This window comes from Dermochelys coriacea, chromosome 12 (assembly GCF_009764565.3).
Source record: "Dermochelys coriacea isolate rDerCor1 chromosome 12, rDerCor1.pri.v4, whole genome shotgun sequence".
Lineage (NCBI taxonomy): Eukaryota > Metazoa > Chordata > Testudines > Dermochelyidae > Dermochelys > Dermochelys coriacea.
The window spans coordinates 6,861,766-6,886,529 of NC_050079.1; the positions used below are offsets into that span (position 1 = coordinate 6,861,766).

The 24,764-nt window shown below is 48.8% G+C and overlaps 1 protein-coding gene and 1 long non-coding RNA gene across 2 annotated transcripts in view; one reads left to right on the top strand and one right to left on the bottom strand.

The window, feature by feature from the left end:
• Positions 1-22,219, bottom strand: part of LOC122456332 — a 31,206-nt gene extending 8,987 nt beyond the window's left edge. The window contains exons 1-2 of the long non-coding RNA XR_006275196.1: positions 21,087-22,219; positions 20,681-20,828 (exon numbers count right to left, since the gene is read on the bottom strand). This is a non-coding gene — a long non-coding RNA (uncharacterized LOC122456332). The remainder of the gene's footprint in view (positions 1-20,680; positions 20,829-21,086) is intronic.
• AARS1 (alanyl-tRNA synthetase 1) overlaps positions 1-24,764 on the top strand; it is a 55,249-nt gene that overhangs the window by 26,682 nt on the left and 3,803 nt on the right. Inside the window, exons 13-20 of the mRNA XM_038368233.2 lie at positions 435-548; positions 1,690-1,896; positions 3,863-4,047; positions 4,145-4,253; positions 5,285-5,398; positions 5,965-6,084; positions 6,832-6,918; positions 14,699-14,812. Coding sequence (XP_038224161.1) covers positions 435-548; positions 1,690-1,896; positions 3,863-4,047; positions 4,145-4,253; positions 5,285-5,398; positions 5,965-6,084; positions 6,832-6,918; positions 14,699-14,812 — 1,050 coding nt within the window. The remainder of the gene's footprint in view (positions 1-434; positions 549-1,689; positions 1,897-3,862; positions 4,048-4,144; positions 4,254-5,284; positions 5,399-5,964; positions 6,085-6,831; positions 6,919-14,698; positions 14,813-24,764) is intronic.

Consider the following 24,764-nt stretch of genomic DNA (forward strand, 5'->3'; position numbering starts at 1 on the left):
AGTGAAGTAGTTTGCACTATTGAATTTCATCCTGGTGATGACAATGGGGAGAATAGCCCTGATGATTGAGTGCCATTGTGATGGAGGCCAAATAAGTACCGTGGCCCTGACTGGAGCCAAGCATTCTGCAGGCTCCCTCTTTGGCTCCTTGTCCGTGATCCTGACCTGTCGAGTGATTTAATTGAGCTCTGCACTGCACTCCCCAGAGCCACCTTTCCTCCTTGGTCTTAATTTAATTTTCTAGTTCACTGTTTGGCCCACGCTCCCACTGCAACTGTCAGTCCCCAGAGAGAGTTGGCTGACCCACTTTTGCTACCAGAGAGGCATGAGTTCCTGGGACTTACTCTTTTGGGGGCTTTTTAGTTGCCATCCAGGATGCTGGGTGGAATAATAACAACTCCCCTGCTGTCTGTGCTCTCCTCCATCTGGTACAGAAAACGGAGTTCACTGTGAAGAACGTGCAGATCCGGGGGGGCTATGTGCTTCACATAGGAATGGTCTACGGGAGCCTGAAAGTGGGAGACCAAGTTCGTCTGTATATTGATGAGGTGAGTCAGAGTAACTGCTAGGTGGGTAACACCATCTCTCTTTCCCGTGAGAGATTGCTGTCTCCTTTTCTTCCACAATTCTGAGGCCGCTGCCTGCTCCCACCAGGGCATCCCAGTAGATCTGGGTCTTTCTCTGCCCAGTGTGCAATGGTCCCATGCTGTGTGTCTGAGAACTCCTGCCTCCTGGAGAGCTTTGGATCACAGTCATGGACTTGCAGATGTAATTTAACAGAGCTAGGGTTGAGCCATGAGTCCCCCAGGAGCTGGCAGTTGGAATTTGTGTTCTCCCCTAAAGGGTTAATGCGATGTGGGTTAGACTGGGGCACTAGTGGAATCCTGGCTAGGAAGGGATTGTCCAGCTGCCCTGGTCTCTACAAGGTTTCAATTGCATAAAAACATAAGAACAGCCATACTAGGTCAGACCAAAGGTCCATCTAGCCCAGTATCCTGTCGTCTGACAGTGGCCAATGCCAGGTGCACCAGAGGGAATGAACAGAACAGGTCATCATCAAGGGATCCATCCCCTGTCACCCATTCCCAGCTTCTGGCAAACAGAGGCTAGGGACATCATCCCTGCCCATTCTGGCTAATAGCTATTGATGGACCTGTCCTCCATGAACTTATCTAGATCTTTTTTGAAGAAATTTTTCTTTCTCTCGGGTGACTTCAATGTTGGTAGAAGATACTTGGTTGAACCCTGTCGTGTAAAATCTTCTTCTCTCCTGTACACGGGCAGCCTGCTGCTCCCTGTGTACTTCCCCCTCGCTGGCCCTGGCCATTGTTCCTCACCTGCTCCTGAGGGCAGTCCAACATCCATGGCCTCTCACCAAGTACTGCCAACCAGCGAGATAGTTGGGGAGATGGTCTATGTGGCAGGGGTCCTGGAAGCTGGATTGAGACTATTTTCCTTGGTGCTTGCCCCAGAGCAGCCTCAGACAGAAGCTGCTCTTGGTCTCTCCATCCTGCATTGGCTTAGATTTCTCCTGAAGCAGAACCGATTTGTAGCTGTAACCTCCTGCTTCTCTGTCCCATGAGTAGTCAGGTCTGACTGGGCTAGGCCAACGGTGTGTAAGCAGGAGACACGTGGCAGCTCCTTCAACACAGAGCCCTTTAATAATTACTTTCTCTCTGCTCCCTGCAGCCAAGGCGGAGACCCATCATGAGCAACCACACTGCCACCCACATCCTCAACTTTGCCCTGCGCTTGGTGCTGGGGGATGCTGACCAGAGAGGGTCCCTGGTTGCCCCAGACAGGCTGCGATTTGACTTCACCGCCAGGGGAGCCATGTCCACCCAGGAGATCAAGAAAACAGAAGAGATTGCCAACCAAATGATAAAGGAAGCCAAGGTGTGCCTGAGCAGGGGCGCGAGCTCTGGGTCTTGGGGAGAGGGTGCTTGCTGGAGGACTCTGATGATGGGAGCTGCAGGCTCAGCTTGCCAATGTGCTTGATCCATTGAGTTAACCCTCTGCCTCACTCCCCTGTGGTGGTGGTGATGCGACACATGCACTCCTTCTCCACCTCCTAAACCTGAGCCAAGTGGACAATCAGGGCATTACTTTGCAGAAAAAAATGCAGTGCTGATGTTGAGAGGGGCAGGCAGAAGGACGCGTGCTGCCTCAGCAGACCAGGTCCTTATCGTCCCACCTTCTTGATTTGAGCTGTGCAGTGTGAGCAAGTGTGGAATTGGCTGACCAGAGCAGATCAAGGATCCTCGTTATCTCCTTGCAGCAGCAGCAGATTACTCTGTGTGGCTCTGCCAATGTTTCATGGGTAGAGGTTTTATCTCAGACATGTCCTGCTATGTGAGCTGGGTCTCTGTCTTCTAGCTGTGTGCCCTTTGTGTTAGATCTGTAATGTGGCACAGTCCTGAGGGGGATGCAGTGATACTGCAAAGCTGAGAGCATGCAGAGTTCCTCAAGTGTGAGTCAGTGTGCATCCCATCCTAGGGGTACCTGCACCTCATATTTCAGAGCAGATTCTTTCTCATAGCACTGCTATTGAGTGAGATCCACACTGAGTACAACATCTCAAAGATCCACAGTCACTGGAGGGTATGGAGCTATTCTTTGTTGGCCTCTTTTGTGTAAACTCGGATTTCCTGGTAAGATGTGGGCCTATTTTCACTGGAAAATATAGGTTTAAACTGAATTCTGTGAGCCTCATCAATATTTCCCAGAATATAAATTGGCTGTTCTGTATTCGCTGCACCTGTTGTCAGCGTACATGACATCTCTTTGGTGCCGGGGTGGGCAAAATTTTTGGCCCGAGGGCCACATCTTGGTATGGAAATTGTATGGCAGGCCATGAATGCTCACAGAATTGGGGGTTGGGGTGCAGGCTCTGGGGTGGGGCTGGGGATGAGGGTTTGGGGGTGCAGGAGGGTGCTCTGGGCTGGGACTGAGGGGTTCAGAGGGTAGGAGGGGGATCAGGGCTGGGGGAGGGGGTTGGCACGCAGGAGAGGGTCAGGGGTGCAGGTTCCAGGCAGCGCTTACCTCAAGCAGCTCCCAGAAGCTCCCAAAAGCAGTGTGTCCCCCATCCAGTTCCTATGTGGAGGCGCGGCCAGGCAGCTCTGCGCGTTTCCCCGTCCATAGGCGCCACCCCTGCAGCTCCCATTGGCTGCAGTTCCCGGCCAGTGGGAGCTGCGAGGGTGCTGCTTGGTGTGGGGGCAGCGTGCAGAGACCCCTGGCTGCCCCTGTATGTAGGAGCCAGAGGGGGGACATGCCGCTGCTTCCAGGAGCCGTGCAGAGTGGGGCAAGCCCTGACCCTGCTCCTTGGCTGGAGCAGGGCAAGTCCCAGACCCCGCTCCCCAGTGGGAGTTAGAGGGCCAGATTAAAACCTCTGGAAGGTCGGATGCGGCCCCCGGGCCATAGTTTGCCCACCCCTGCTTTGGTGGGATGGCCAGTAGAGTACTCATGATCACTGTGCTCCAGGTTTGGAAAAGCACACTGGTGTCAGCATGGAAGCTGCACCAGGGCCAGAGAAAGCCCCCCCGCCCGCAATCACTAGTGTGGACACAGCCCCCTACAAATCCAGCTGTGTCCTTCATGCTACCCACTCAGCACCTTGATAAGCCATCAGCCATAGGCTAATTTGGATGCTGAAATCTGTCAGGCTATGAATCTAACTCTCTAAGCAGTGGTTAGCACAGAACGGGTGTGAGAGTTGAGGCTGCTCATCCAGAGACAAATGCAACTCTTGCTCGTTGAAAGGAAGATAAAAAGTTCCGATGCTTTGGTTACAGTGGTTAACCTGTATCTGCATTTCTGTCTGTTGGCAGTGCCCATCTGATCCCCCTTGCTTTGCCCTCTCCAGACTGTGTATGCCAAGGAGTGCCCTCTGGCAGCAGCCAAAGCTATCCAGGGCCTGCGGGCTGTGTTTGATGAGACATACCCTGATCCCGTGCGTGTCGTCTCCATTGGCATCCCTGTGGAGAACATGCTGGCCGACCCCTCCAGCGCCGCTGGCTCCATCACTTCCGTCGAGTTCTGCGGAGGGACGTGAGTATCTGAACAGAAGGAGGATGGGGTGGGAGGAGGGCAGTGATAGGATTTTTAGCCATCTCACCTTGGGGGCCCATGTGTGTTCTTTCCAAAGACACCTGCAGAACTCAAGCCATGCTGGCCCTTTTGTGATTACCTCTGAAGAAGCGATTGCTAAAGGCATCCGGAGGATAGTTGCGATCACTGGTGCGGAGGCGCTGAAGGTAAGTGGAGAGAGAAGGGGAATCATTTTGAAATCAAAGTCCTGTGAGTAGCCTCCTGGAGCACGTGCGTGTGGCAAGAGATTTTCATCTGTATTAAAGATTAAGAGCCAGATTCTCCACTGGGTTTAAATGGTTCTTGCACCACTGAGCACTTGACCCCAGGTGCCTGCAGCATTTACAACTTCTAACTTTAGCTTCAGAGCTGCAGGTCCGATGGGTGATTTCCTTGCAGATCTAAGAGAACTGTGCGGGAGGTTCCCTGGCCAGGCCTCCTGGGGAGTCTTCCATGTAACACTATTGCACACCCTTCAGCTGTGTGTCAGATTGGCAGTGCAGCGAGAGACTATGAAGAGTGATTACAGTGTCTGATTTCCTGCCAGGCCATGCCAAGCCATGTTGGTGGGAGGAAGTATGGCAAAGGATGGTGAAAGGGGTGAGAGAAATGGAGAAGAAATGCTTCCTGCTAGCCTTGTAGCAGCTGCACTTCCATTCTTGGGCTGGTGTCTTATGGGACAATGCTTTCCCAGGGAAGTAGTTCAGCTCTTGGTACGATAGATCTGTAAGTGTTCTCTGCACTTACTGAGCAAATGGCACAAAGAACGTAGCCCTGGAGCAGAGCTGTGGAGAGAGAGCTCTTGGGACAACCATTGACAGCTGCAATTAATTATGTGAACAAAGACTAAACATCACAAGAGTTCCAGTCCTCACGCTGGGGTGTAAACTGGTCCCACACTGGTGTCAAGGGCGTTTTCCCCCAGGGTCAGTGAGGTGCATCTATGTGGGGTTTAATGGCTTTCTCTGAAGCATCTGACATAGGCCAGTACTAGGAGGGGCATGGCAGGTGCTGGGTGTGAGATTGGCTAATAGACAAGCACTGCCTTGAGCTCTGCTCCTGAGAGATCTTTATTGTAGCTCCCTGTGGGAACATCTCTCGTGGGTTGTAGTATTTCTGTCCTTTGTCACATGGTGTTGGACAGCTCAGCGCTCGGTAGCCCTCCTGTGAAGCTAAGAACTAAATTCTGCTCTCTCAGGCACTAAGAAATGCAGACAGCCTCATGAAATCACTCTCTGCCTTGGATACCAAAGTGAAGGTCCAGACTGCTCCCAACAAGGACGTGCAGAAGGAGATTGCAGACCTCAGTGAGGTAGGGTGGGCACCCCAGCCACTCCGGGAGCATTGCATCAGACTGGCAGGAGCAGAGAAGAGTGAGATGCCTTAGCCTGGGTTCTTAAATGAAAGCAAGTCACTTAGCTGTCGTAGAACCAAGGGCGCAAGGGACCTGTGTCCAGTGCCTAAAGTGCTGATTGGGGAACCTGGGTTCAATTCCCTGCTCTGCCAAGGTCTCGTGTGGCCTTGGGCAAGTCCCTGGATCTCTCTGTGCGTCAGTCCCCACTATTCCAATAGCAGTAATAGCCCTGTCCTGCCTCACCTGGGTGTTGAGGGGCCAAATCCGTTAGAGGTTGGGAGGCACTCGGACACTATGGTGATGGAGGCCACAGAAGTATTCTAGGTGGACCATGCATTGCAGATTGAGCAGTTGCCACCTCGTTCTCTGTCTCATGTGTGATGTTGGGAAGGAAGTTTCATGCTGGGTGCTCTGCTTAAGTGGCTTTTTGTGTTTAAAGCCGGTTCATCAGGGTGGGGAGCACAGAAACTTCGGCTTCCTGTTATGGTAGGTCTAGAGCTTGAACCCCCCTCTTCTGCTTCCAGACACTGGCTACTGCAGTTATCCCACAGTGGCGGAAGGATGAGCTGAGAGAGGCGCTTAGAGCACTGAAGAAAGTTATGGATGACCTAGACCGCACAAGCAAAGCAGACATCCAGAAACGAGTGAGCCACTAGCCCGGCTGGATAACACTGGTGGGATGGGGGGGTCCTGAGGACATCCATGTGGGCTCTGCTTCCTGCTCCCAACCCAAACAAATATATGCTGCTCTCCTCCCTCAGGAAGGGGCCTGCGCTGCCTAAATGCAGCGGCCTAGCTGACACCCACCGTTTCTAGTCATGGTCTCTGTTTTCCCCTTCGCAAGCTCCTCTTTCTTTCCCCCCTCCTCCACAGCTACCTGGTGGGAGTGAGGTTGGACAGTCCTCTGTAGCAGTAATAAATGTTTTCATCTGACCACCAGGGGTGCTGTTGGACAAATGGTCTGCCCCTCTGAAACTCAGCAGCCCCTTCTGCTGGCCAGAAAGGTGGGCAAGCCATGTTAGCACCTGGAAAATGCTTCAAGGCCAGCCCAGGGCCTGATGTGGGGAATTTATGGGTTGCAGCTGAATGGACTGGTACTTACTGCTTCTGACTCCATGTGGTAACTGATGACTGTATGTGGGAAGCTGTACAGCACGGTCTTCTCTTGGGTCACATCACAGATCTTCCTCTGCACACATTCAAGAGTTGCATTGCACTCCTGGCTGGCCCAATGTTTGGGTCTGTGCAGGATTGGGGCAGAATGATCAGGGAGGGGGAGATGGGGAATTCCAGTTGGCAGAGGTTTGAAATCTTTCCCTGCCATTAATGGACCTCCCATGTCCAGGCGACACGCACCAATTTACAGTTTGATGGTCCGCTTGTTCTCGCAGGTGCTGGAGAAGACCAAGCAGCTCATTGACAGTCATCCTAACCAGCCACTGGTAGTCCTGGAATTGGAGAGTGGAGCTTCAGCAAAGGTAACCCAGCTACCAAGGCAGAACAGCCTCTCCAGGCCCCCTCCATACATATGGCTGGGGAGCTTGGAACCTAGCCTCTGAATCTGTGCTCTGGGCAGACACACTTCCGCAGCGTACTCATTATACAGCCTGTTTGAGAGCCTCCATCCGGGGGCACAGACTAGGGTGGGGAGTGGTGTGTGCTGCTGCTCATGTGCTGGGTCTCTGCACCTCTCCTTCTGGTTTAACTAAGCCCACCCTAAACATAAACATAATGGTGAGGATCTCCGTTATTTGTCGTCCTAGCTCTCCTCTCCTTCCACATCCCAGCTTCTGGACGCTGGCTGAGGATGGGGATCCCTTCAAAAATATCTCAATGACTTGCCTAAGTGACTCAAGTAAGGATAGCCCAAGGAGGTGGCTAGAATAAGGGGAAAATACAGGCTAGAAACATTCTGAACAGGAAGATTTGCAGAGAAGCAGCGGAAGTTCTATCCCATGGGACACTGAAAACTAGCCAGGTGAGTACAGTGTGTCCTGTGCTGGCCCCAAGGCAGGGACTAGGTAGAGCCTAGGACAAGTGCAAGGGAAGAGTGGTGTGTCATTCCAGCTCTGATTTCTTGGATTCTGTAGCCTGTCCAGCTGGTTTTGTTACAGGCAGGGACAAGCTTGTTTCTCCTCCCCCTCCACCTCAAGTAGCCACGAGATGAATCCATTCTTTTGTCTTTGCAGTGCTTGTTTGGCTGTGCTGGTTGAGCTCTACCACTGCCAAGCACCAGTTTTAAATGGACAGTCATGGTAAATGAGGCTGCAGCCCTCCACTTTGAATGCCCCTGTTAAACTTCTCCATGGACAGCCTCCCAGCTGATCTCGTTCCAGCCATCCTTCCTGTCAGTTTCAGGGCAACTGCACCTCTTTTCCCTCCTTCTGGTCCCTGGAGGCCACTCACTCTAGACTTCCATCTCCCAGCCGTCACCTCTCCTAAGCGGAGACCGGCATTGTACTCCCTCCTGACCAGGGGACCTTTAAGGCTGCACTCCTCCCTGCCTACACTGTGATATCTCCAGCAAACCAGACTGCCTATAAGGCCAGTGTATGCACTTCGCCTTCTCCACAGAGGATATGCCCACTGCATTGCCTGCAGTTATAAGTTATCACGCAGCCCTTTCTGAGCAAGTGCCTTTATTTTTAAGGGAGAGCATTACAGAGAAATCTTTTTTTTTTTTATTTAAAGAACCCACAGGCATGCTAAAAAACTCATGAGAGGTCACCCCAACTCCAGCCTCAGACTCTAGTAGGTGTTAGTCCTTCAGAACCCACAAATGGGTTTTCCTTGTAGTGACAAGTTCATAACTGTCTGTCTCTGACTCCAAATCAGACCCAGGCTAGCAGTTCAGAGGCCGAAGCTGTATAAAGAAATGGCTGATCTCCAATCTCTGAGTGATCAGCAGACAATGACCCATGCCTTAGATCCTAGGTTCCAAAGGCTGGGATTTTGCATAACTGGAGATGGAGGAAATTGTAATAACCTCCCATCGGGAGTCCACAGGAAATCTACTGAAGACTTCTTGTCCCCAGAGTCCATTGTCTGGCACATTTTCAGTATAGTTCTCGGAGCTCCCAGGCCTGCCCACCGATCTAGAGAGCCATACAATCCCGGCCCACAATAATACATTGAGTTAATATAATAAGGCTTTCAAAGATATTGCCCTATCTGTCACAACTCCAAAAGCCCACTTACACAGCCCTCGTCTCCACAGCATCTGCAGGCCTGTTGGCTTCTGTGCAGAAGGAGAACATTGTTCTAGATCTAGAATTCTCTTTTGGGGCCATTACTGCGATCTGCACAGATGTTGCATCTCCCTTGCTGTGTTCCATCACCAGAGTCCAGGAGCTTTTCTGCATTGTGCTGGTGGCATATCCCTTGTGTAGCAGAGTGCTGGCAGTGCCCGCTGGGGGGTGGCGCACACAGTGGGATTACAGCCATCACATCCTGACAGCGCCCCCTGGGCTGGCAGCATCTAAAAGTACAGCTGGAGTCGTGTGCATTAGCTTATCCACACACACAGCCTGTCCTGGGAGTTCTGTAAACACAACAGATCTTTCTCTGAGTGAGAGAGCTCCATCTCCTTTGCAAAGACATTGTGCCTAGTGCTCAGGGACTTATTTCTTGCCAGTCCATGCAGCCTCTCTGCTCCCACCCTCTGTGCAGCCCACGTCTGCTGACTAATAGAATCATAGGAATGCAAGGGACCTCGAGAGGTCATCTAGTCCAGTTACCTGCTCTCATGGCAGGACTAAGTATTATCTAGACCTTTCCTGACAGGTATTTCTCTAACCAGCTCTTTAAAAATCTCCAATGATGGACATTCCACAACCTCCCTAGGCAATTTATTTCAGTGCTTAGCCACCTTGACAGGAAGTTTTTTCCTAATGGCCAACCTAAACCACTCTTGCTGCAATTTAATCCCGTTGTTTCTTGTCCTATCCTCAGAGGTTAAGGAGAACAATTTTTCTCCCTATTCTTTGTAACAACCTTTTATGTACTTGAAAATTGTTATCATAGAATATCAGGGTTGGAAGGGACCTCAGGAGGTCATCTAGTCCAACTCTCTGCTCAAAGCAGGACCAATCCCCAACTAAATCATCCCAGCCAGGCCTTTGTCAAGCCTGACCTTAAAAACTTAAAAGGAAGGAGATTCCATCACCTCCCTAGGTAATGCTTTCCAATGCTTCACCACCCTCCCAGTGAAAAAGTTTTTCCTAATATCCAACCTAAACCTCTCCCACTGCAACTTGAGACCATTATTCCTTGTTCTGTCATCTGATACCACTGAGAACAGTCTAGATCCACCCTCTTTGGAACCCCCTTTCAGGTAGCTGAAAGCAGCTCACAAACCCCCCCCCCCCATTCTTCTCTTCTGCGCGACTAAACAATTCAGTTCCCTCAGCCCTCTCCTCATAAGTCATGTGTTCCAGTCCCCTAATCATTTTGTTGCCCTCGCTGGGCCGTTTTCCAATTTTTCCACATCCTTCCTGTAGTGTGGGGCCCAAAACTGGACACAGTACTCCAGATGAGGCCTCACCAATGTCGAATAGAGGGGAATGATCCCTCGATCTGCTGGCAATGCCCCTACTTATACAGCCCGAAATGCCATTAGCCTTCGTGGCAACAACGGCACACAGTTGACTCCTATCCAGCTTCTCCTCCACTGTAACCCCAGGTCCTTTTCTGCAGAACTGCTGCCTAGCCATTCGGTCCCTAGTCTGTAGCGGTGCATGGGATTCTTCCGTCCTAAGTGCAGGACTCTGCACTTGTCCTTGTTGAACCTCATCAGATTTCTTTTGGTCCAATCCTCTAATTTGTCCAGGGCCCTCTGTATCCTATCCCTACCCTCCAGCGTATCTACCTCTCTTCCCAGTTTAGTGTCATTTGCAAACGTGCTGCGGGTGCAATCCACACCATCCTCCAGATCATTAATGAAGATATTGAACAAAACCGGCCTGAGGACTGACCCTTGGGGCGCTCCATTTGATACCGGCTGCCAAATAGACATGGAGCCATTGATCACTACCTGTTGTGACAGTGCAAGGCCAGATGGCTATAGAAAAGTAGTGGGAGATAGATATATTAGCTCCAGGCTAAACAAATCCCTGGTACCAGGATAAGTGAAATGGCAGCTGTTCCAGGTCAATTAAGACACCTGGGGGCAATTAAGAACTTTCCAGAAGGCAGGGAGAAGGCTAGGTTGATTGGGACACCTGAAGCCAATCAGGGGCTGGCTGAAACTAGTTAAAAGCCTCCCAGTTAGTCAGGTGGGTGGGCATATCAGGAGCTGTGAGAGGAAGTTGCGCTGTTGGAGAGGCTGAGTGGTACACACCATATCAGGCACAAGGAAGGAGACCCTGAGGTAAGGGTGAAGTGGAGCTTGAGGAATTGAGGGCTGCTGTGAGGGAAGTAGCCCAGGGAATCGTACATGTAATGTTTCTAAAAGGTCAGCTACCATAGCTGATACTATTAGGGTCCCTGGGCTGGAGCCCGGAGTAGAGGGTGGGCCCGGGCTCCTCCCCCTCCCCTTTGCCCCCGATTAATCACTGAGACTGGGAGACAACAGAGGACTGTGCAAGGAAGGATAACTTCTCCTCACCTCCCTCACTGACTTATGATGAAATGGCTCAGTAGACTGTGACCCTTGTCTCTAGAGAGAGAAGGGTTAAGTGCAGGGTCACAGTGAGCCTCTGAGGCTAGTGAAATCCACCAAGAGACACGGGACCCATGGAGGCAAGGACAGAGCTTTTTCACACAGTTGAGCCGGACAGTCTAGCCAGCTTTCTATCCACCTTATCGACTATTCATCCAGCCCATACTACTTTAACTTACTGACAAGAAAACTGTGGGAGACCTGTATCAAAAGTTTTGCTAAAGTCAAGGAACAACACGTCCACTGCTTCCCCTCATCCAGCAGAGCCAGTTATCTCGTCATAGAAGGCAATTAGATTAGTCAGGCATGACTTGCCCTTGGTGAATCCATGCTGACTGTTCCTGATCACTTTCCTCTCCTCTAAGTGCTTCAGAATTGATTCCTTGAGAACCTGCTCTATGATTTTTCCAGGGACTGAGGTGAGGCTGACTGGCCTGTAGTTCTCATGATCCTCCTTCTTCACTTTTTTAAAGATGGGCACTACATTAGCCTTTTTCCAGTCGTCTGGGACCTCCCCTGATCGCCATGAGTTTTCAAAGATAATGGCCAATGGCTCAGCAATCACATCCGCCAACTCCTTTAGCACTCTCGGATGCAGTGCATCCAGCCCCATGGACTTGTGCTCATCCAGCTTTTCTAAATAGTCCCGAACCACTTCTTTCTCCACCGAGGGCTGGTCACCTCCTTCCCATGCTGTGCTGCCCAGTGCAGTAGTCTGGGAGGTGACCTTGTTTGTGAAGACGGAGGCAGAAAAAGCATTGAGTACATTAGCTTTTTCCACATCCTCTCTCTCTAGGTTGTCTCCCTCATTCAGTAAGGGGCCCACACTTTCCTTGACTTTCTTCTTGTTGCTAACGTACCTGAAGAGTGATTTGGCATTCCTGATTTCACTCCTGCATGCCTGAGCAATATTTTTATACTCTTCCCTGATCATTTGTCCAGTCTTCCACTTCTTGTAAGCTTCTTTTTTGTGTTTAAGATCAGCAAGGATTTCACTGTTAAGCCAAGCTAATCGCCTGCCATATTTACTATTCTTTTTACACATCGGGATGGTTTGTTCCCTGTAACCTCAATAAGGATGCTTTGAGATACAGCCAGCTCTCCTGGACTCCTTTTCTCCTCATGTTGTTCTTCCAGGGGATCCTGCCCATCAGTTCCCTGAGGTTGTCAAAATCTGCTTTTCTGTATTCTGCTGCTCTCCTTTCTTCCTTGTGTCAGGATCCTGAACTCGACCATCTCATGGTCACTGCCTCCCAGGTTCCCATCCACTTTTGCTTCCCCTACTAATTCTTCCCGGATTGTGAGCAGCAGGTCAAGAAGAGCTCTGCCCCTAGTTGGTTCCTCCAGCACTTGCACCAGGAAGTTGTCCCCTACACTTTCCAAAAACGTCCTGGATTGTCTGTGCACCCGCTGTATTGCTCTCCCAGCAGATATCAGGGTTGATTGAAGTCTCCCATGAGAACCAGGGGCCTGCGATCTAGCAACTTCCCTAGTTGCCGAAGAAAAGCCTCGTCCACCTCATTCCCCTGATCCGGTGGTCTATAGCAGACTCCCAACACGACATCACTCTTGTTGCTCACACTTATAAACTTAATCCAGAGACACTCAGGTTTTTCTGCAGTTTCATACCGGAGCTCTGAGCAGTCATACTGCTCTCTTATATACAATGCAACTCCCGCACCTTTTCTGCCCTGCCTGTCCTTCCTGAACAGTTTATATCCATCCATGACAGTACTCCAGTCATGTGTGTTATCCCACCAAGTCTCTGTCCCCTCTTTCTTCTTTTCTTTCTTTTCTCAGACTAAACAAACCCAATTTTTTCATCTTCCCTCATAGCTGGTTTGTAGACCTTTAATCATTTTTGTTGCTATTCTTTGGACTTTCTCCAGTTTGTCCACATCTTTCCTGAAGTGTGGTGCCCAGAACTGGACACAGTACTCCAGCTGAGGCCTAATCAACACAGAGTAGTGCAGAAGAATTACTTCTTGTGTTTTGCTTACAACACTCCTGCTGATATATCCCAGAATGATTTGATTTGCTTTTTTTTGCAACAGTGTTACACTGTTCACTCATATTTAGCTTGTGGTCCACTATGACCTCCAGATCCCTTTCTGAAGTACTCCTTCCTAGGCGATCATTTCCCATTTTGTACGTGTGTAACTGATTGTTCCTTCCTAAGTGGAGTACTTTGAAATTCAAGGACAAATGCATCCAGTTTATTTCAGGCCGTTTCTCCAGTTTATGCAGATCATTTTGAATTTTAATCCTATCCTCCAAAGCACTTACAACTCCTCCCAGCTTGGTATCATCCACAAATTATATGTGTGCTCTTTCTGCCATTATCTAAATCATTGATGAAGATATTGAACAGGACTGGACCAAGAACTGATCCCTGTGGAACCCCATTTGGTATGCCCTTCCAGCTTGACTGTGAACCACTGATGAATATTTTCTGGGAATGGCTTTCCAACCAGTTATTCACCCACCTTTATAGTAGTTCCATCCAGGTTATATTTCTCTAGGTTGTGAGACAGTATCAAAAGCCTTACTTAAATATATCACATTTACTCTTTCCTCTATTCACAAGGCTTGTTACCATGTCAAAGAAAGCTGTCAGGTTGGTTTGACACTATTTGTCCTGGACAAATCCATGCTCTTACTTACTTACCACCTTATCTGCTAGATGTTTATAAAATGATTGCTTAGTTATTTGCTCCATTATTTTTCTGAGTACTGAAGTTAAGCTGACTGGTCTGTAATTCCCCAGCTTTTCTTTAGTCACCTTTTTTTAGCGTGGCACTATATTTACCCTTTTCAGTCCTCTGGAATCTATCTCATCTTCTATGACTTTTCAAAGATAACCAGTAATGGCTCAGACATCTCCTCAGTCAGCTCCTTGAGTATTCTAGGTATCACTTTATCACTTTTCAGGTCCTGCAGGCCACAACAGAAAGTCTCAGTCTCCCAGTGCAGGTTCCCCGTCACCCACCCCAAGCTGTATGCATGCTAAGAAGGTGGTCATCTCCTCACTTTGTTCTGAGCAGCTCTCCCCTCTCCTCGCTTATACCCAGTTGCAAACCATGGTTTCACTGGTTTTGTGGCTGAAGAGCTGCAGATTTGAGGCCTCAAGTGACCAAAGATAGGGAACTGAATGAGGCTGAGTGTTCGGTATGGATGGGGAGCTGGCGCAGCTTGGGAGTAGAGTCTGTGTGGGCTTCAGAAGCACAGTACTCCAAGCATTGGCCTGGGGTGACTGGGACAACAAGCTACTGTTGCTGATGGAAATATGGAAAGCCATGTCAACTCCAGAGGATCCATGCAGGCTACTCTGCACCCCTAAGAGTCTGAGTGCTGCAAAGGTGCTCCTCGCTGCTTCAAGGCAAAATGTATGAGGAAGATCTTGATCCAGGATCTCGGCCTGGCAATGGCTTGTGTCAAGTTATCTTCAAGGCCACTGGGGACTGTCCTGGCTGGGACTGCAGAGTAACCTGTGTGGGAGCCTGCAATGTGCAGTGTATTCCTAGGCCAGGTGGAAAGTATGCTGGGATGGACTGTTTCTTGCCATTTCTCTGTGTATGTATGTATGTGTCACTCCACAGGCCCTGAATGAATCTCTGAAGCTATTCAAGGCATATTCCCCTCAGACTGCGGCCATGCTCTTCTCAGTGGATAATGAAGCTGGAAAGATTACCTGCTTATGCCAAGTACCTCAGGTAGTACCGTGTGTGTGTGCCCATCCATGTGCCCACCCTGCAGCTATTCAAATGGTGTGTTAGAGCACTCACTACCAGCTGTGAGCCACTACAGGATTTCTGCACCCCTCATGCACAGGGATGTCTGTAATGGGGACTGTACCATGTAAGACAGTGGTACCCAAACTGTGGGGTGCATTCCACTGGCAGGGCACAGAGGAAGGTTCGGCAGGGCCCGGGCTAGCCCCCGTGGGGAGGGAATGCCATCCAACCACATCACACCCGCAACTGCAGCACCAGCTCCTGGCCCCATTCCCAGCTGTGACCATAGCCTCGGCCCCTTTCCCCCTGGGTGGGTGGGGCAGGGGTAAGGGGTGGTGCAATCCTGAAAAGTTTTTGGGGACCACTGTTATAAGACGAGATCAAAAAATGGGAACAGACACTGACCTTTGAATTAGGATCCCATAAAATGGGCAGCTGCCACTGAGGAGAGAGGCTGTGAAGGAGTATTACCTGGTGTTTTCTCTCATTCCTGTCCTCTTGCTCTGACTGCTCCCCTTCAGCCTTGCACTGGCATCCAATGGCATATTCCAGTTTTTTGTTCTGTTATTAGTGCAAGTGCAGGGCTTTGTCTTGCTACAAAGAGCACACCAAGAGTCTGAGTTTCCTGAGGTGATACAAGCTGTAGATGCTGGAGCCAGGCTTGGGCATTGCAGAGTGGCAGATGCGAACTATATGCAGTGAAGATTCCATGAGTGAGAGCTCACTGCTGCTCCAGTAAGGAACATGTCTGTCGGCTGCTTTGCTTGGCACTTTAATTGTGTGCCAGTGGTCCCAAGATCTGCTTGAGAGGGAACTGAGTCAGGCACAAGGTGCGGAAGGGATGCCATACTGAAGAATAACTTAAGTAATTCAGTCCAATTTAAGGACATACCTCCTGGGTAGTTTCAGGGCTATACAACAGGGGTTATTCAGAAACAGCTATTCTGGGATAATGCCCCATGCAGACACTCTTCATCTGGAATAAGAGTACCTTGTTGCTAGTGTAGTGTAACCTACTTTGAAAGCTGTTCCTGAAACACACTGTGTAGACAAGCCTTCCGACTGAAATCATCTCTCTCTGGATCAGGGTCATGGCCATTCATTAGATTAATTCCACTCACCTCTCTTCTTTTCCCTGTTTTCCATGATGCTCATTTCCCCCCCCCCCCCTTCTGCACTTTCCCCCATGTTCAGTTGGCTCTCTTCCCCATCTCACTGATATCCTGGTGTATACTAGGGTGGGCCCTTTCACCCTGGATGCTGTATTTATAGACCATGTGAAGTACTAGGCTTCTCATCCCCCAACCCCACTTTCCCCAGGATGCGTTTAATGTAAACCAGTGGTTCTCAACCAGGGGTACGCAGAGGTTTTTCAGGGATACAGCAACTCATCTAGAGATTAGCTTAGTTTTACGACTGGTGACATAAAAAGCACTAGTGAAGTCAGTACAAACTAAAATTCTTTTTCAAGTAGTGTCCCTGTGGGTGTTGGTGAGTCCTTGTGCCGCAGATCAGAGATTTTAGGTAACAGTGCTCAATTGGGTCGTGCATGTGCATTAGTCTTGCGGTGACGTTGGCACCTCATGTAGCGTGCGCACGACCCAACCCTTTCAGTTCCTTCTCTATGTCCTCAGCTGCAGACAGAGCTCAGTGGCACTGCTGCCTCTTCATTTTTTTTTCTTTCTAGAAATAAATTTGTTTTAGATTGTAGTTGTATAGTTAGTTAGTACATTGACTAGTTAAGAGTCTGTTGTTCAAATTTTTTTTTTCTTTTTGTGTATGTGTGAATATGTATATGTATATAATATATATAAATAGAGAGAATTTTTCATTCATTTTCCAATTGGGAAACTTTAGCGGACATGATGCCTGGCTCGCCTGGATTTTAAAAATGTAAATCTTGCCACGAGGCAATGCCTATCTCCAACGCCCACACATAGGGTGTCTGTTGTTTGGGGGAGACCCATATCCCTCAGAAATGTGCTCATGTAGCAACCGGAAGGCTGGGGCAAGGCGTAACCGAAATCTCCGCCTCAAGATGATTTTGATGAAAAAATCTCTTCAGCCTCCTCAGGAAACCAAATCCACATCAGCAGAGGGCTCTAAGAGCAAACCCTCTAATAACGGGAGTGCTCAGTTTTCCAAATCATGTAGGAAGTGAGTCATGACAACCCCCCCACCCTGAAAAGGAACACTCAGAAAAGAAGAGGTCCCCGGTGAGGTTGATTATCCTCAGAGCTGAGCTCATTTATAGTGAGAACCTTTTGAGGCTCCGAAGCATCGTCCCCTTGCGGACGGTCCCTCTGCCAAGCCCCACTACACCAACATGGAGTCGAGATGCCATGCCTCCTCCACGGCATTGACCACTCCAGTGTGGAACTTGGCACAGAGACCAGTTCCTCTGGCAGTGCTGCCACCATCTAGACTGAGAATGGCACCGAACGTCTCAACAAAGGTGGACCGCAATAATGGTGCGACACTGACCACATCTTCACCACCACAGTTTCTGTATCAGAAAGACACAGCGGTCTCATCAGTACTGCAGTCACTACTGCACAGCACCGAGCAATCACCGGGCCAATGTGCCTCACAGTCTCTCCATAGTGATGAAGAGGGAGGATGCACAGGGTAGCCAGTTCTCCTCCTAGCATTCTTCACCTACAGAGAGAAGACCTCCATGGGAAGCTGCCAGAACCAATCCCTGCCAATTTCATGAGATGCAACAATGGTATAGGCAACCCTGGCTCTGCCCACTGCCACCTTTCCCTATGCAGTGGCCTCCCTAGGACTCCTGGGCGGCATATAGAGCCCACTATACAGATCCTCTACCCCAGCCTGATGGGAAATTCATTCTCCTCCACCTTCCCCAAGTAGGAAAACATCAGAGGCACCCAAAGGAGTGGCAGAAGAAGAGGAAGAAAGGCATTTCATCAGCTCCTAACTCATCTTCCTCACCTGATGAGGCCATCATATTACTGCCTCCAACTACAACAGATGACCTGAAACAGTTTCACGAAATCTTCAAAAGAGTAGTGGCCAGCCAGGACATTCTGCTTGAGGAGGTGCAAGAGAACCAGCACAAGCTGCTACAAATATTGCAGACATATATATGACAGACCCCTGCAACTGTACGAGTAAAACTGTAGTGCAACCAGTAAAAGGGCTGACAGAGTACTTTGTACCAGCAAAAGGGATGAACTTTCTTTTCTCCCACCCACAACCCAACTCTCTGGTGGCTGCCAACCATCGCAGCAACAACCCCAATTCCGCTCCCCCCCCCCAAGGATAGGGAGCACAAAATATTAGACCTTTTCCGTCGTCAAGTGTACTCGTCAGCCACACTCCAATTCAGGGTTGCCAATTACTCGGCTCTCCTCGCAAAAAATAACTTTGATAACTATAGCAAGCTGCAAGACTTTCTAGAGGCCCTTCCAGAGGACAAACGTCCCCTGTTCACTGCCATCATGAACAAGGGACAGATAATTGCCTATACAAGTCTACAAGCCTCAATGGATGTAGCAGACACTGCTTCAAGAACGACGATCACAGCTGTTGGAATACTTAAAGCATCTTAGTTACAGTCATCAGGGATCCCAAAAGAGCTCCAATTGAAGGTGGAGGACCTTCCGTTTGACCAGGAAAAGCTCTTCTCTTCTGCACCAAAACGGATGAGGTTTTACATACAATGAAAGGTTCTCGGGACACCCTGTGCACATTAGGCATATACACTCTGCCTAATAAGCGACGCTGGTATACACCATACCAGAAAAGTAGAGACACAGCTTTTCAACACCCACAACAACGGCAATTCGATCGCAACAGAAACAAACCTCACAAAGAAATAGGGCTCCACAAAACCAGTCCTCGTCTTCTCAACCATCTGCAACCAAGCCACAGTTCTGAAGCCTTGGTTGGGGGGAGGGATAGCTCAGTGGTTTGAGCATTGGCCTGCTAAACCCAGGGTTGTGAGTTCAATCCTTGAGGGGGCCATTTAGGGTTCTGGGACAGAAATTGGGGATTGGTCTTGCTTTGAGCAGGGGGTTGGACTAGATGACCTCCTGAGGTCCCTTCCAACCCTGATATTCTATGATTCCCCACAGTACGGTGCTGATAGACACTCCTAACCCAATTTTCGGCCACCACCTGCGCCCATTTTACTATGCTTGGGCAGCAATAACAATGAACCAGTGGGTACTGGAGATCATAAGATTGGGTTATGCCATCCCCATCCCTCTTCAGGGACCCTTCTCACAAGGACTTTTTACAACAGGAAGTGAACCATCTCCTACAATTGGGTGCCATGGAGCAAGTTCTAAATCAATACAAAGGGAAGAGTTTTTACTCCCATTATTTTTTCACCAAAAAGAAAATCGGCGGAGGGAGACCCATCTTAGACCTTCAGAAGTTCAACAAATTTGTGTGCAACCACAGATTCAAGATGGTCACACTAGACAGTTATCCCCACACTAGATGGGGGGGACTGGTTTTCAGCCTCTACCTCCAAGATGCCCATTTCCATATTACCATACACCTGGCTCGCAGACGATTCTTAAGATTCACTGTAGGGTCCAACGACTACCAATACCGACCAATACAACCACTACCCTTTGGTACCCTTTCTACTACCCCTCAAGTTTTTTCAAAAACCCTTGCCATAGTGACGGCCCACTTACAAAGGAGAGGAGTGATGATCTTCCTGTACCTAGACAATTGCCTACTGAAAGGTACGACTCGGGAAGAAGCGATGCACATAGTACAGACAACCATCGAACTGTTCCACACACTAAGGTTGCAGATCGATAGATAGAAATCTACTCTGAACCCGACGCAACAACTGGAATTCATCAGGGACTACCGCGATTCCACACAGGCCAGAGCAATGCTGCCCAACCACAGGTTCATAAATATAATTAACCTCATATTGACAGTTACCAGCAGCCCACAAAAATTCGCGACGACTTGCCTACAACTATTAGGTCATATGATGGCCACGACGTTCGTTACGCACCATGTGAGACATATATATATATATATATATAAAATGTGCTGCCTATAGGACTAGCTGAACACTGTGTACAAGCCCAGCAAACACTCTAAACAAGAAAGTGACGCTACCCTCAAAGGTTATTGCATCAGTACACTGGTGGATGAAACCAGAAAATATCTGCACAGGAATCCCTTTCCAACAGAACCCTCCATCACTAATAAGCACGACCGACGTGTCCCTGATAGGATGTGGTGCTTACTTAGACCAACACGCCATACAAGGCAAGTGGTCAGCGATGGAAACTCAGCTCCACATCAATCTCCTGGAGCTCCGAGAAGTATACAGTGCGTGCCGACGTCCTCATGATCATACAGAACAAATCAATCCGCCTACTAACTGACAACATAGCATGCTTGTTCTATATCAATCGACAAAGAGGAGCTTGCTCCCATTCTGCACAGAAGCCCTGAAATTGTGGATAACCATTGTGGCATCTTACCTTCCAGTGTGTCAACACAACAGCAGATAGGTTAAGCAGACATTTCTCTGAGGTACACAAATGGTAAATACACAACTGTCCTCAAACCGATATTTCAAAAAATGGGGCTATCCATCCATAGACTTGTTTGCATCAGCAGCAAAGCACAAGTGCCCACTCTTCTGCTCCAGAGCAGGACTAGCACCCGGGAACTAGGAACTAGTCACTAGGGAACACCTTTCTCATATCGTGGAACACATCGCTCCTGTATGCAATCCTGCCAATACCTCTAATCCCATGAGTTATTCAGAAGATACGGGCTGACAGAGCATACATCATTCTGATTGTTCCCAGTTGGTCCAGACAGACTTGGTTCCCTTACCGGTCGTGCCTAACAATGTGTGCTCCATGACATCTTCCATTGTGGATGGATCTCCTCTCACAGAATGGAGGCTGGACTCTCCATCTGAATCCGGAGAAACTCCACCTCAAAGCATGGCTCCTACGTGGTTCCAACATAGCTAATTGGACTGTTCAGAAAGAGTGAAACAGCTGTTGTTAAATAGCGGGAGATTTAGCACTTGACATATCTACTTCTAGAAATGGAAGAGATTCTCACTATGGTGCCAACAAAAACTAACTGCAGTCACGGCACCTCTACTGATAGTCTTAGATTACATGTTTAGAACTCAAAAGAATTGGATTTATCCATAAGCTCTGTCACAGTACACCTAGCGGTCTTTACAACCTTTCACCATAAGGTGGAGGGAACGTCAGTCTTCAGTCACCCAACTACTAGACCCTTTCTCATTGGTATACAGAATATGCACCCAGAAGTTCGACAACCAGCACCACCAGGGGACTTGAATTGTGTACCAAATGCCTTACAAGAGCACTTTTTGAACCACTGGCGACCTGTTCACTCCTTCATATGTCTATGAAAGTTGGGTTTTTGGTAGCGATCACATCAGCCAGATGAGTCAGCGAAATCAGGGCACTTATGGCCGAACCTCCTTACACTGTGTTCACTAAAGACAAAATCATGTTATGACCACACCCAAAATTTTTACCGAACGTAGCAACATCCTTTCATGTAAATCAAACCTTACACCTACCTACATTTTACCCTAAACTACACTTGGATACATAAGAGGTCGACCTACATATGCTAGATGTCAGATGAGCCATAGCATTCTATTTAGACAGAACCATACCCTTCTGCAAATCCCCAAGATTGTTTATTTCCATAACAGAATGCTCCAAGGGCTGGGCAATATCGACCCAGAGACTATCTAAATGGATCTCTACCTGTATCCAACTTTGCTACCAGTTGCACAACAAGGAACCTCCACCAGACATCCCGTGCCATGGCTACATCCATAACCTTCCTGAAAATGTCCCTCTAATAGATATACATAGGGCTGCCGCACGGGCATCAGAGCACACCTTTGCAAAACACTATGCTATCAGCCAGTGCACTATTTCAGACGCTATACTAGGCCTTACTGTGCCCTCTGCTACAACATACAACTCCCAAGCCCTTGCTGTCCTCAGTAGGGCACTGCTTTACAGACACCTAAAGTGGAGCACCTACAGGGACACTACTTGAAGAAGTAGTTACGCACGTTGTGCAGTAACAATGGTTCTTTGAGATGTGTCCCCCTGTGGGTGCTCCACTACCTGCCCTTCTCCTCTCTACTTTGGAGTTCGTACCTTGAGCTCCTCAGTAAAGAAGGAACTGAGAGGGTTGGGTCATGCGCAAACTCCATAAGGCGCCAACAGCACAGAGAGACGACTACTGCGCATGGGCGACCCGACCAAGCACTGCTACCTAAAATCTCCGATCGGCAATTCAAGGATGCACCGACACCTAAAGTGGAGCACCTGCAGGGGGACACATCTTGAAGAACCATCATTACTGCACAAGGTAACTACTTTCATACGGACAATGACTTGTTTATACTGCTCTATATACTATACACTGAAATGTAAGTACGAGGAAGTATTTCTTCACACAATGCACAGTCAACCTGTGGAACTCTTTGCCAGAGGACGTCATGAAGGCCAAGACTATAACAGGGTTGAAAAAAGACCTAGATAAGGTCATGGAGGACAGGTCCATCATTGGCTATTAGCCAGGATGGGCAGGGATGGTGGCCCTAGCCTCTGTTTGCCAGAAGTCGGGAATGAGCGACTGGGAAAGGATCACTTGATTACCTATTCTGTTCATTCCCTCTGGGGCACCTGGCATTGGCCACTGTCGGAAGACAGGACACTGGGCTGGATGGATCATTGGTCAGACAGCTGCAGCAGCACAGGAGCTAGCAAACAGAGCTGTAAACAGGGGAGCTCTGTTGGAAGAGAAGGTATTTGTACTTGGTTTTGTATTTTTAGTATTTTTGTGTGTGTGTGTGTGTAGGGGCTTTGTGCTGGGACAGAAGCTGAGCCCTGAGTAGGGGGCGGGGCTTTTCCGACTAGAAGTCCTATAAAGGTAGCCAGCCAGTCAGGCAGCGGCACAGACAGCTGCAGCGGCACAGGAGCTAGTAAACAGAGCTGTAAACGGGAGTTTGAAAGGGGAGTTTGTATTGTGGTGCTTGTTTGGGGTTTGGTTTTCCTGTGGGGGGTGGTCTTTTTGGTGTGGCTTGTGTTTCCCAGATCAACAGGACTTAGGTGGTAGGGCTATGACAAATACGGAGGCAGCAGTGGGAGTGACTCGTGTAGTGGAAGACACATTGAGGATGACTGGATGTGGAAGCTGTGGTATGTACATGATCCTGGAGGGGGGACCTGGTAAGAGTTTTTTCTGCATGAAATGCCGTCTGATAGAGCTGATGGAGGAAAAGATCCGAGGTCTGGAGATGCAGGTGGAAAGTCTGGTTGAGTTTAGGAAGGGGTTTGAGCAGATGATGGAGCAAAGATATGAGGTATCTGAAGGGAAAAGCTCAGACTTACAGATGGAAGCAGGGCTGGGGAATTTTGAGGGGAGACTGGGTGAGGAAAGTGGTCGTTGGAAGCATGTGACTAAAAGAACCAGGCAGAGGAAAAGATGGGCTAGTGAAGGAGAAATAGAGCTTAGGAACAGGTTTTCAGAGTTGGAAAATGAAGGGGCTCAGCAGGTAGTTGCTGAAGGTGGAAGGGCAAGGAAGAAGAAGAGAGGCTAGTCCTATAGGAAAAGGGGAAGAGTCAAGGGAGACTACACCAAATATGAGCCCCAGGAGGATACAGGATGGGTTGAAGAGGATTATAAGGGAAAATAGGAATGGAAAGAACTTGCAGCCAAAGGGAACAGGGGAGAGACTGGAGAATAGCACTGTCACCAGGAAAAGGCAGCTCTATGTGATAGGGGACTCCTTTTATTGAGAAGAATAGACAGGCCTGTAACTAGAGCTGATCCAGAAAATAGAAGGGTGTGCTGTCTTCCGGGTGCTAAGATACGGGATGTAGACCTGAGGTTGAAAAGGATCCTAAAGGGAGCGGGAAATAATCCCCCAATTATCCTTCATGTGGGAACAAATGACACGGCTAGATTCTTGCTGGAAAGTATTAAGGGAGACTATGCTAGGCTGGGGAAGACGCTTAAGGAAATTTGAGGCTCAGGTGATCTTTAGCGGGATCCTTCCTGTTCCTAGAGAAGGGCAACAAAGGTCTGACAAGATTATGACTGTCAACAGATGGCTTAGGCAGTGGTGCTATAAGGAGGGCTTTGGGATGTATGGCCACTGGGAGGCATTCATGGACAGAGGACAGTTCTCTCGGGATGGACTTCATCTGAGTAGGGAAGGAAATAGATTTCTAGGATGGAGGCTGGCACAACTGATAAAGAGAGCTTTAAACTAGGAATTTGGGGTAGGTGGTTGGGAAATGTTCAGGTAATCTCCACGCCAGATTTTAGCATTGAGAGGGAAGAAGATGAAGTAAGAAAGGATACAGCCGTGGGTAGGAGAATGTATATAAGGAGCGAGGACAGTGTGGGTACTAGTCTAATAGGTTATACTGGCTGTAGAATGACTGTACCTAATAGGGTACAAAATGTGAGTGAGGCCAAACAGCAAAAATTAAGATGTTTGTACACCAATGCGAGGAGCCTAGGTAACAAAATGGAGGAACTAGAGCTACTGGTGCAGGAAGTGACCAGATATTATAGGGATAACAGAAACATGGTGGAATAGTAGTCATGACTGGACTACAGGTATTGAAGGGGATGTGCTGTTTAGGAAAGACAGAAGTAAAGGTGGTGGAGTAGCATTGTATATCAATGATGAGGTAGAATGTAAAGAAATAAGAAGCGATGCAATGGATAAGACAGAGTCTGTCTGGGCAAAAATTACATTGGGGAAGATAACTAGTAGAGCCTCTCCTATGATAGTGCTTGGGGTGTGCTATAGACCTCCGGGATGTAATTTGGATATGGATAGAGCCCTTTTTAATGTTTTTAATAAAGTAAATACTAATGGAAACTCTGTAAT